Source organism: Opisthorchis viverrini (assembly GCF_000715545.1).
Source record: "Opisthorchis viverrini unplaced genomic scaffold opera_v5_244, whole genome shotgun sequence".
In the NCBI taxonomy this organism is placed as follows: domain Eukaryota; kingdom Metazoa; phylum Platyhelminthes; class Trematoda; order Opisthorchiida; family Opisthorchiidae; genus Opisthorchis; species Opisthorchis viverrini.
The window spans coordinates 736,796-749,821 of NW_008751900.1; the positions used below are offsets into that span (position 1 = coordinate 736,796).

The 13,026-nt window shown below is 44.8% G+C and overlaps 2 protein-coding genes across 2 annotated transcripts in view; one reads left to right on the top strand and one right to left on the bottom strand.

Moving 5' to 3' along the window:
* Positions 1 to 13,026, top strand: part of T265_08903 (hypothetical protein) — a gene marked incomplete at both ends in the record, with an annotated part of 70,436 nt that overhangs the window by 25,558 nt on the left and 31,852 nt on the right. The window contains one exon of the mRNA XM_009174831.1: positions 5,460 to 5,624. Coding sequence (XP_009173095.1) covers positions 5,460 to 5,624 — 165 coding nt within the window. The remainder of the gene's footprint in view (positions 1 to 5,459; positions 5,625 to 13,026) is intronic.
* The window catches only part of T265_08902 (hypothetical protein), a gene marked incomplete at both ends in the record, with an annotated part of 11,662 nt that continues 8,268 nt past the window's right edge, over positions 9,633 to 13,026 (bottom strand). Inside the window, one exon of the mRNA XM_009174830.1 lies at positions 9,633 to 9,789. Within this exon, the coding sequence (XP_009173094.1) occupies positions 9,633 to 9,789 (157 nt within the window). The remainder of the gene's footprint in view (positions 9,790 to 13,026) is intronic.

Here is a 13,026-nt window from a genome sequence, read left to right on the forward strand (position 1 = left end):
GCGAACATTGAAAGTGGCTAAGTAGACAGGCTTTCGGGGTTTGAAAACAGAATTCGAAGTGTTTAGGGTTGTAACTGAACTCGGACGTGCAGAAGCTGCGGCTGAGTGTGATGCAGGGCGAGCAAAACGGTCAGTCCTAGAGCTGGGACCTGTGGGCGGGGGAGGGCGGAAGACGGAAAACGTGAAAGTGAAAGAAGGGAGGCGTCATGGGAATGAAGTCCTCAGTGAGCGCTTGTCTGATCTGTTAACCTGTACTTGAGAAGAGGGGACTGTCCCAGATAACTTGGGAGAGTCGGTGACAGTGTCCAACCTCAAAAAAGGGGCTCGTAGTGAGTGTGGTAGCCACAGGGGAATCAGCTTGACACCGATCGAGACTGATGATGTGACTTGTGCTCCGTCGCCCTATGGCGGCTCATGAAACAGCGACTCGAAAGTAGCAAGCAGGTTTCCGATCCGGTGGAGGTTGTGTTGACCGATTCTCCACACTCTGTCAGGTGCTAGATAAACGTCATACGTACAAACGACCCACAATTTTAGTATTTCCGGTTTTCCAAGGTACATTCGATTCCGTTGACCTGTCTGTTCTCCTTGGTACACTGGCCCACCAAGGGATGCCCTGGAAGTTTGTTTTCTCAGACTTCCGGATGTGTGAGGGTATACGAAGAGCACTTCGAAAGTTTCTGTACGCAAAGCGTTGTCCGTTAAGGATGCCAACTCTCCGGATGTGGGTATACGAAGAGCACTTCGAAAGTTTCTGTACGCAAAGCGTTGTCCGTTAAGGATGCCAACTCTCTTCATTGCTGTTTAATTTTGCGGTCAACTAGATAATGAGACAAACACTGGAATGTCTCTAAAACCCTGTGACGAAAACTTTGTCGATGTGGAATATGTAGATGATATCGTTCTCGTCTTCGAAGAGGAGAAGAAGGCGCAAGCGTTTTTGGATGAACTAATCAAAGTCATCCCGTCATTTGGCATGCAGTTTGCACTCACAAAGTATAAAGTCATCCCTCTGAACCTACAGTCACTAAACGCACTACTTACAATCCATGGAGAGCGTTTCACGTATTTTGTACGTGACATTAGGTCATTGCACGAATCTGCAAGGCCTGTGTCGCATTTGCTAACTTGAGATACCTATGGCGTCAAAGTGGTGTCTTCCTGAGTCTCAAGGGACGTGTGTATCATGCTGCAGTGCAGGATATATTGTGTGTGTGTGGGACTTGGTTCGAGCAGCGGAACTGAGACATCTTCATGTGCTCGGCAATTGTTGTTTCAGAACCATAGCTCGTGTGGATTGGTGTTGGAGGATCCGCAACGAGGCGATTAGAAAGCCACGGGGGCTTCCATTGATGGATATGTCCAGCACGAGAAGTTGCTTTGGTTAGGCCATGTATTGCACGTGCCGAACCTTCGTTTGCCGAGGAGAGGGCTGCTTTCCGTGCCCAATTCAGAGGGCGGAAGCAGAGAGGTGGCCAACCCCTGATCTGGCCGAGGGGTATGAAGGAGATTACAAAACGTTTGGGTGCTTTCACTGCTATTCGCCGTACACGATGAGGACCTCGAGATCCTCACTACCTCTGGTTGGATACACAATATATGGCCGCTAATCGATGTCAATGGCGTTCTTGCTGTCAGTTTCTATCGAGTTTGCCTGAATGAGTGGCTGGAGGTGTAGGTACCTCGTAACGATTGTAGTAAGCTGACACTAAGTCCCTTCCCCATCCACTTCTATTCTCTTCTTCATAATGAGGCTCTCAAATTGTCATGGTTGTACAACAGCGAAGCGTCAGTGTTGAACACTAATGTCTTGCTGTCCATGGTGATGATAATGATGAATTACAGTGGTGGCCTCCATATAACACGGTGTGAACCCTTATGCTGACATTTTGTATCCTTCTAGAAACGGGTGACGTTCAACACAATTCTGACTCGAGATAACTCAGTGCCTGAGACACGAACTTATAAAACGGAAGCTTCAGGTTTCGAACTAAACCTCAGCATCTTGACTGCTTCTTTCAAACTTGGGCAACCTGGTATTATTTCGGCCCTCGTATTTCCTTCGGGTGGCATAGAAGCTGGGCACTGAAAGTGTCGGAACCGAGCTAGTGCTTTCCTACTACATAATTGAAGAAGCCGCTCCGGGTTGTGTGCGCGGAGAGCGTCGACTTAGGATCGACTGCTGGGCATCTTCGTGACTTAGTCGGCCAACCAGGGCATTTATGTCACCGAGTAGGGTAATAATATTTGCAGTTCTCGCTGACCGGAGCAACCCTGACAAATCTCGATGGAAGCTGTCTTTCTGAGCCCCAGAGTTGCCTCGTATCGGAGCCTGAGCGCTCACAACAAATAAACACCGCTCACCCCATCGAGGTGCATCGATTGATTCAGCCAACCCAGTCACGCGGTCATCCCTATGATTAAACACCACTCTTACACCGTAAATACTACGAGGCATTTCATCGGGGTCCTCTACACGCGTGTCGCGGAGGACGGTACAATTTAATTCCAGGTTGCCTACCATCTTCATCGCGCCACTCGTTAGTAATCTTGGCGTGGATGGACTTTAAGGAACTAGGTTCGAGCTCCTATAACGTGTATAACTAATGCAGTTTGTGGTTAGGATAGCTACGATGCAGCAATGATCGAAGTCAATAGTTACGAGTCACTGTTGTTCCATTGAATCTCCTGCACAGTAATACAGGTAAACTCGCTGTTAATCAAGGTACCAAGCTTCACAGTGTCAGTCATTTATCCCTGTATCATAATCACGGGAACACTCGGAACGCTACAGCGTAGTGCAAAGTACTCTTCAAACAATAGGTAGCTGTCATCAGTGTGCACCTGAAAGAAAACACGGTCCCGGCAGACATTGCGTGCTACCGAGACCAGTCAGGTCTTCTCGAAAGTCTGTGCGCAACCTGCCGTACACTATCCGACGGTGTCCGCCTTATGTGTGCACTTCAATTTTGCTATCGGTATCTAAGATGGTATGAAAACCAGTCTTTACTCGGTGATTCCCTAATGTATGTGCAATGTGCAATTCCCCAATGTCTCTGTGACATAGCAAGGCTAAGGTGATTGCAGCGCGTCTTCAGCGAAATGCAAGCAGCCCCTAAAATACCTTCATGTCTTCCGCAGGTTCACAGTTGTGGTATTCCTGGATGTCAGAATGACCTTTTACTTCAACGATAGCGGAGTGCCGTTAAACTGTTAGTTAAATAACAGAGTGCACGCAAAGTATATCGGTACCTTGTTCCGGCTGCACCAACTATACCGACAGATTCCCACTGGAATACACTATGTGGGCTAGACGTGACCTAGAAACAAAGCATCAAAAACATCAAGATGGGCCTCAGCTGTGCTGGTGCATGTCGTTTGTGAGGTAAGGGCCAATGATCAAAGATACTCACCGGCATGATGATGTCACTCGACAAGTGGCGCTGTCGTACCTATTCCCTCATTATTAATAATTTCTTCGCTGCTTTTCGAATCGCCACTGCCTGCTATCACATGCTATGGCCACCTAAACCGCTGCCATCACGGTTCACGGTTGTCAAAAAGAACCAAAGTGAATTATGACAGATGTAGTCCAAACTAGAAACTGAACCAGTGTTTCGTTATGTGAGGCTGGTTAGAAGTCTTCGGAGAACGGATACGCACATACCTGAAGACAACTGATCAACTGGATAAGGTTATCAGGTCCGTTTATCAGTGAATGTGATGTCTGAATAGTCGTCGCAAGCTTTCGTCATATTTTTATGGGCGTGCCTGTCGGCTTTAAGGATTATCTTTATAGAACCAGCTACTTCGTCAATAAGGTAGAAAAAATTTGGCAATCGTTTGAAGTGATATGGTTCTTTTTTATGTTTACCATTATGTCATCCTCAGGTTTTATGCATTTCAGGTGGTCTGAGTGATTTCCCTGGCGGTGTTTTATGTAGTTGTAGGGTAGTGGATGTTAATATAATGGAACTGAATCGGGTTAGAAATCAGCCTCAAAACTAGAATTTGGGTCTACTGATCCTTTGCCTGTCCGGCGGCAACAACAGTCATTTACAGCACTTTACCTCAACCGTGCTGTAGCAGGTCGTGCTGAGTTGAGTGACCGCGTGACTCGAGCTTATTTCACTCGCCGTTCGTGGATGAAAGCCACTCCTTGTTGTGCTGTTTTCAATAATTGCTCGTGAATCCAGTACGCCTGCTATCCTCGGGGGAAATAGCTAAATCAAAGTAAGTGAGTAAGCTGTCTCGTCATCGTGCAGCCAGTAGTAAGGCTTCATTTACATCGCATAAGGTCGGACAGTCGAATCTTAGGCACGCAGTGTCTGCATGGCAGTCATAAAGACATCATATAGTCTTGTACTGGCTGCCAGATTACGCCATATTCCGTGTATCCCAACATCCGACATGGATGTTCTTTCTTCTTCTTTCCTTCTTCTTCTTTCTTCTTCTTTCTTCTTCTTATTGATACTCATACGGCCTGCAGAATGCGTGACACGTGGTTTTCTGAAGACATCACAGAATGTGTGAAATCACCCGAGCAGCCCCTCAAGGTCACGTTCGATGGTGGATCGTTCGTTATGACCGACCACCCGTTTCAGGCTTCTTTTAGCTGTTTATGGGTGCAGTGTTGTCATTTAACGCACAGTCGACGATTCGCGTTTACCGCTTCTAGGCACTCCCAGGTAGCTGATTAGTGTCCGATGGACCATCCTGTTCTCTGAACGAACTATTAGTGTGGGTGTTTTTTCTTGACACGGTGCTACTTGTAGAGTTAAAAATTCCTCAAGCTATTCCACAGTAAGCGTATTTTTCGGAAACAAATGACCAAGTGTATTCCTATCGGAATTCGATCGGTCTTTTGGCTCATACTTAGCAGCCTTCGGCTGTTGATGTTGAATGTGACTACTCATATCCTACTCTAAAAACCAGTCAGCTGTAACACCCTTTCGGTGCCTAGCTGCCATGCCACGCGAAGGAAGCACGAGGGCTGGGATACTGCCAGGTTGCCCAAGCCTAGACGGGGGAAATCGAGAGGCAAGGGTCGGGCTCTGCGATATCCTAAAAGCCCATAGTATCCGCAGTTGCGGCCAATTAATGTATATCGTTGAGTCGTCCTAACAAGTACTTCAGTCGTATCGCTTCCCAACCTTTTCAGAAGTGTTAATTTAGCGTCAAAAACACGAGCATAGGTTTAGATAACCTTTTCATATACACAGGACGTAAATGTTCGCAAAATCTTGTACTTTACCTAACTACTCAAGTGTTTGACAACCTCCCTACGGTGCCGAGTCACTTGGAACAACAATAGAGCCTACGGTGTTCAGAATGTCCCTGAGCGTGTGAGGTAACGAGTGCGTCTGAAAAGTATCCCCAAATGTTTATTTCGGGACTTTTTTGGGACAGTTTTTTCTGCCGATTCTGAAATGTAACAATTGTTTGTTTTTTCTGCCTAGGCGCTTCACACAACTCTGTCGGTTGATAGAATACCTGAATCTTTCTGGATGCAAAAACCTGACGAACGACACGTGTGAACACTTAGGACAGAACTGTCCACAACTTATGACATTACTGCTCGAGTCTTGTTCGAAGATTGATGATACTGGAATGGAATTACTAAGGTTGGTTTGTCTACTCTTAACGACTGCGTTACTAACTTATTTTACGGGGGCCGTATCCTGAAGACCGGCCGCGTTTTTTGTTGGTGCACTGTACTACGTGGAGTCGGATTCTCTGTTTTTTGAGCGACGGGCTAAGTGAGCCTCATTGGGAGGAAGTATTATCTAGGTAGCAATCGTTTAAGTGAATAATTGTTTGTGTTTGATTCTTGCTGTATCTAGTCAGTCATGACCACCTCTCTTTAGTGATCACTTTTGGTCTATCCCGTCCTAGTTATTTTTGGGGTCTTGTAAAATGGCATCCACACTTCAACTAGCTAGGGTAATTCTATCCTGAAATCATCTCTTCACAGTCACCAGCTACATCACCCCTCGAAAATTTCACCTGACTATCCTCTTTGATACTCATTCTTATTGATTCAAATGCCTCGGTTTGCAACACCCCAATTGGTAACCATCCTCAGTCTCGGTCGTTCATTCTCCTGTCACTGGATCCACGTCACGTAGTCGCGTGTTGACTGGCTCCTCGAGCAGCGGCTTCTCATATGAAAGTTTCACTCATCGGGTGAATTTATTTCTTCCTATGAGGTTGTACATTGTTGGTATTGTGATGATATTTTTTGGAATTCGAATGGAAATTTCGTCCTGTAAGTGAAGCCAGTCTGTGCTGAAAAGCCGAGCAGCACTGTACAGCTGTTGCATTTTTATTGGGAATCATTAGCAGTGCGCATCGTAACAAACTCCTGAGAGTCCCGTATTCGCTACCTCCCTACTGGTAGAAGCAGTCAGTCAACACGTGATCACGTGATGTGGTAAAGTGGCGCTATATATTGCCGAACTGCGAGTTAATCACAATGCTGTCCAGTCGCTCCTGGTCGAACCGTCAAGCGCTTCGCGGCTTGTCAGCATAGACTACCTTCAGTTGAAAAACTTTGTTAGCGTTTTGTCTACAGGCTTCATCTGTATTCGTCAGACAAATCGCTATGCTGATTTGCTCGATTGAACTTTAGGCATTTTGTTGCAAGACCTGTTTTGTTTACTAGCGGTTTTAGCTTTTGCTTCCTGTTCGTCTCAGTTGGACGTAGTTGTTAGGTTGTCATCTGTGCGTCCAACATCTGCTTCGGGAACTCATTTCCTCCACATTAAGCTCCATCTTGTAATTGTTTTAATGGCCTTAATTTGTAGTGCTGTTTGATTTGGAGTACTGTGTGCTACTCAGTACCGCCAATTTGCCGACCTTGCACTTGTTTTTCTATAGTTCATTATATCATAGGCCTGTCGCAGAGATTCTCTTTTTGAGGGTTGGCAATGTATCTGGAGAGTAATAATCAAATGTTCTTTTGACGTTACTTGTGCTCGTGATGGGTCTTCGTCATCACAGTATTCTGTTCTACAATGATCACTAGCGTGCAATTGGTTATGGTGGGGAATCTTCCGCTGCATGTATTCGCACACCCTTGAGTTACCCTTAGCCGAAACACCTTTGAAATCTTTTGACATAACTTTCTAGGTTTTACAGGCGCCATCAAAGTCAGTTATCTTTACAATGCCAACCACGGTTGCTGTAGACAGACTAGAAAGTAACTCTCCCATCGTGTGTATTCAAATCAGGAACCCGAGTTAGTCTGCTCTACCTCTCCACATGTCCTCCAAACAAACAACTACTCCGTTGTACATTATCGTCACCTTATCTCCGTTTGTCAACTACACACTTTTAATGGGCTGTTTCATGAAATCCCTGTTCTCGGATAGAATAAGTACTTGCTAGTCAGGTCTTACTTATTTCGAAATTTTAAGATCACTTCTTTTCAGCCTGTCCGTACTATTCGAAAAAGTTATATTACTCGTTGGCCTGTTGAGTGTGTGGCTTGACCACGTAACCGCTGTTTCATTAACGACTAGTCTCAACAGCCTATGGAACCTCGTGGAAACATTTCATCCTCAATCCATTCTGTATTGTTGAATTTCTAAAAACACTACCTACATTATTTCAGTTGTTGTAGTTTGTCCAAGGGTAATCGAGACGTCGCGCTACCACTTCCTACCCAAATTGAGACTGACTTCTCTGGCATGTGCTAAGTGGCATAAGTACGAGGGAGAAGGTTCCACTACTAAGATGATTTTCAGATTTTGTGCAGAACTTACACATCAGCATTTTTATTGGGAATCATTAGCAGTGCGCATCGTAACAAACTCCTGAGAGTCCCGTATTCGCTACCTCCCTACTGGTAGAAGCAGTCAGTCAACACGTGATCACGTGATGTGGTAAAGTGGCGCTATATATTGCCGAACTGCGAGTTAATCACAATGCTGTCCAGTCGCTCCTGGTCGAACCGTCAAGCGCTTCGCGGCTTGTCAGCATAGACTACCTTCAGTTGAAAAACTTTGTTAGCGTTTTGTCTACAGGCTTCATCTGTATTCGTCAGACAAATCGCTATGCTGATTTGCTCGATTGAACTTTAGGGATTTTGTTGCAAGACCTGTTTTGTTTACTAGCGGTTTTAGCTTTTGCTTCCTGTTCGTCTCAGTTGGACGTAGTTGTTAGGTTGTCATCTGTGCGTCCAACATCTGCTTCGGGAACTCATTTCCTCCACATTAAGCTCCATCTTGTAATTGTTTTAATGGCCTTAATTTGTAGTGCTGTTTGATTTGGAGTACTGTGTGCTACTCAGTACCGCCAATTTGCCGACCTTGCACTTGTTTTTCTATAGTTCATTATATCATAGGCCTGTCGCAGAGATTCTCTTTTTGAGGGTTGGCAATGTATCTGGAGAGTAATAATCAAATGTTCTTTTGACGTTACTTGTGCTCGTGATGGGTCTTCGTCATCACAGTATTCTGTTCTACAATGATCACTAGCGTGCAATTGGTTATGGTGGGGAATCTTCCGCTGCATGTATTCGCACACCCTTGAGTTACCCTTAGCCGAAACACCTTTGAAATCTTTTGACATAACTTTCTAGGTTTTACAGGCGCCATCAAAGTCAGTTATCTTTACAATGCCAACCACGGTTGCTGTAGACAGACTAGAAAGTAACTCTCCCATCGTGTGTATTCAAATCAGGAACCCGAGTTAGTCTGCTCTACCTCTCCACATGTCCTCCAAACAAACAACTACTCCGTTGTACATTATCGTCACCTTATCTCCGTTTGTCAACTACACACTTTTAATGGGCTGTTTCATGAAATCCCTGTTCTCGGATAGAATAAGTACTTGCTAGTCAGGTCTTACTTATTTCGAAATTTTAAGATCACTTCTTTTCAGCCTGTCCGTACTATTCGAAAAAGTTATATTACTCGTTGGCCTGTTGAGTGTGTGGCTTGACCACGTAACCGCTGTTTCATTAACGACTAGTCTCAACAGCCTATGGAACCTCGTGGAAACATTTCATCCTCAATCCATTCTGTATTGTTGAATTTCTAAAAACACTACCTACATTATTTCAGTTGTTGTAGTTTGTCCAAGGGTAATCGAGACGTCGCGCTACCACTTCCTACCCAAATTGAGACTGACTTCTCTGGCATGTGCTAAGTGGCATAAGTACGAGGGAGAAGGTTCCACTACTAAGATGATTTTCAGATTTTGTGCAGAACTTACACATCATCTTCCTGGTTACTCTCTATGTTATCATCTCTTTTTGCAACTTGTATGTGTCAACCAAACTGGTTTGAACTAGTGATTCTGCATTAACTTCAAATGATCGGCTTTCCATTTTGGATAGTTGCTAGTTACACACAGTGAAGCACATTACGGAATATTACGGACAACAGGCAATACGGGTTGGTAATGTGAATGGTTTTCGAGTAGGTCACTTCAGTCAAGACGTAAATACCGACCTGCGATCATAACCTGATTGGAGGATTGTAGGGACCATTTACGATCCGGTTCTCTGTGGTAAATTTTCTGGCGCTAGAAAACAGGAGCGGCCAGGGCCGTCCCGTCTGAAATCCAGATCCAACGAAGAGGAGTGTCCCTGTAATAATAGCCCCGGAACTTTTGTTGACTCTTCTCTATCCTATTCCAGCAAAGGCTCCGATAGGAGATATCTTTGGTTTTATCACACTTAATAAAAAATATACTCGCTCAGCTGTAGCATCCTTTCGGTGCGTAGCTGCCTTGCTATCCGAAGGAAGAATGAGGGCTGGGATACTGCCAGGTTGCTCAAACCTAGACACGGGAGTCGAGAGGCAGAGGTTGGGTTCGAACTACGGACTTTCCGGTCAGTGAATTCGCGCTCTAACCACTGGAGCCATCTCGCACTTAGCTTTTATTGGTTTTCTTTCTTTCGTACTTTTTGGCTGCTACGTTCTTGGACACCCCTCATTATCCAGAGTTCTCAGTTTCATCCAAGTTAAACAAAACCATGGGCGGAACATTGTATGCACTTTCGATGGCTTGTTCTCTTCCGGGACTCGCTTTTGTGGATTTCACTATAAGAACAGAAATCAGTCAGCAGGCGGACAACGTCGATTTTAAAATGTAAACCAACTAGATTACAGATAGCTACGAAACAATATGGGTTACCATCGGTTCACTTGCCGACTCGCAGTGCGTACGGCCAACCGGGTTCTCGTCTTGGCTCCCAGGTTCGATTCTGGTAATCTCTACCCTCTTTTTTTTATGAATATTCAACAAAAATGGTGGTAGACTTACAATTCATGGTCGTGTATACAGAAGATGGGAAGTGATGGTGAGGGTGCATCGGCTAATGTTTATGCGTCCCATAAACCCCAAATAAAAGTTCGTGTAGCACAGACTAAAAAGCGGAAATTGTAGTTAATGGAAAATCTCAATAAAGCCTAACTAAATCATTCGTAGCCCTAGTTAATATAACGTATAGCATAGAAACTTCCTGTTGGGAAATCTTGCATCATTCACTCCAGAAATGTATTGATTTTTGAAACGAGGGATGATTTGAAAAAAGCCTTGTAGGTATTTGTTAAGCAGCATTCTGTTTTCTAATTAGTGCCAAACCGAACCCATTTTTCGGCGTTCGATAATGATTGCCTGTCTCTGACCGAGCTGCAAATCAATAATCCCGTTTTTTCAATTAATATCTTTACTGCACATAAGTGCACCTAGCCATCCTTACAAATAATTCTGTTCGCATCTACCATGTCAAGTACAGGGCATTTTGGTTTTGCCGGTAGGATGTTCACTTGTATTTTCTGCTGTTTGTTTTGAAATGATCTGAAGTGCTTTGAATAGTTGGATCAGCTTCCATCTGTCTACCTTACCGTCTGGTTGTCTGATTTTTCTCACGCGGTTATGTATTTCTACAGCCATGGCATCAACGTCTCCACAAAGCGATGATCACATGATTTTCCACCGTCTGTTTATTCGCGTCTCGTGCCTGTCACAGTTAGACAGTGTCGTGTGCCTGTTGACCCTGCTGAAGCTCATCTGCTCATATACTTGTCCAGAAGCAGATTTTATGGCGACCGATGCCATATGGATAGGAACACCGCGTTCTTGTTATCCGTGTCAGAATGGCGTCGACGTTCTGGTGCTAGCTCCTTGGTCACTGCTTTTTTCAGTCACCTAATCCCTGCAAAACTTATTCTCTCATCGTCCACTTTCTGGAGCTCTGCGCGCCTGTCCTACTTAGCTCTCTGTTTCACCACCGTCCCTAGAGAAAACACTCAGGCGTACGTCTGATTTAACCAAAAAGGTGATTCGCTCAGACGGAAAATGCGTTTTGTTTGCCGAAACAACAACCGAACTGGTCGCGGTAAATATTCGTTCATGTGATATCTCACTAATTGTAGTGTGTTACCACAGGGATTTTATGAAGTGGGTTGGGATTGGGTAGAAGACCGAACAGCTGACATCGTACTTTAAAAGCACCTGTACACTGAATCACTTTTGTTGTTGGTTCCACTCGTTCCGCTTGGCCCGACAATTTTGTTCTATTCACACTTCACTTGGTAATTTCAGACAACTGTTTTGTGTGTGGGAGGGATTTCCTCTTGCGCGTTACGTTATGCTGCTTGTGCTCTTTCATATATTGTCTTCCCGGCTTAACCGAGCAATCTCCAAGTAGCGGGCCCCATCATCGGCTCATGGCCTTGTGTTCCAGTGATCTGCACAATTCTGGAATGTGAACAACACAGTTTTTTTGGATTTTAAGTGGGGACAATCTGCTGTTTCTCAAATGTGATAAATGCTTCTGAAAACCTAAGTGTTCTTCTGGTGTAACGTGACCCACTCCTCGCGGTGCACGATCTGTGGATGGTGTACCGTGTCACACTGGGTCCTTGCCCCAGTGATGATTGAAAAGTTTGGAGAAGTTCAATGCAGAGGATATACTAAAAGCCTTTGCCTAAAAGGGTTAGGTTAAGGGTTTAAATTGGTACTAGTTTGATTGAGTTTTTTTGGATGCACATTGAAGGCGATCGCTCTTGTACAGTAGTACCACTGATCATGTTACTGGGACGCGCTTTCTAATCGTTCTAATCAGCTGTGTATTTCTTTCCTAGTGTACTCGCTCTAGATGACAACAGCTGTCAGTCGAGGTGCTCTTAGTATTCCGGTGTCACATCGTAACTCTGTTTCATATCTTGAACACTCCTTACCCCACTAGATCTTGAAAAATCCGACCAAAACTACGCTGAGACTCTCAAAGTTCCATCGGAGTGGTTCCTCAAGATGTACGAGTTTTTTTAATGGACATAAGTGCAAACCCACCAGTCTGATACAAAAGCATACCTTTGCGTCTCCAGCAACTAGTTTAGAGCGATCAGTGTATCGCTTGACAGCGTGGGAATAGCAGGTGCAATCGACTTACACTCCTCACAATGTATGCACACAACACTAGTATCACTTCTCGTCACTTGAAATTCCTCCAAAATAACCTGACTGTTGTTCCCAGTATACCGTCTTTCATCCTGCACCCACTGACCACCGTTTGGGTCTGGACAAACTTTGCACTCCCGAGACGGAAAACCAAAATTCACAGAAGCTCGTATCCTGAGGACTTTGTAGTCTGAAGACCAGAACAATTCGTTGGAACACGTCATCTTAGGTGGTGAACGAGGTGCGGTGGGAATTTGCAGTGAGTCCCACAATAGGATTAAGACCAGGAATGAGATGATAAATGGAGATGTATGTATAGACTGCTGAACACTGCTACAGTGAACACCCCATTTGGTGGCGGTGTCAAGGGTATTCACCGCAGCTCTGATGTGTTTGCGATTATCGAACTCCCAGAGTATAGTGATGCACTAGGAACGGTGTAACGAACAATGTCGTAAGGTAACGCTTTCTGGAAACGCGTGGATGGATTACATTACGAATGATAGTAATTCCGTAAAATGGAAAAAAGAACACTTGTGTGGGGGTACTGCAGTTGTGGTGTTCTGATTTGGGGAGAGGACGTCGTTCATCCGTACTTGAACGGTGCGA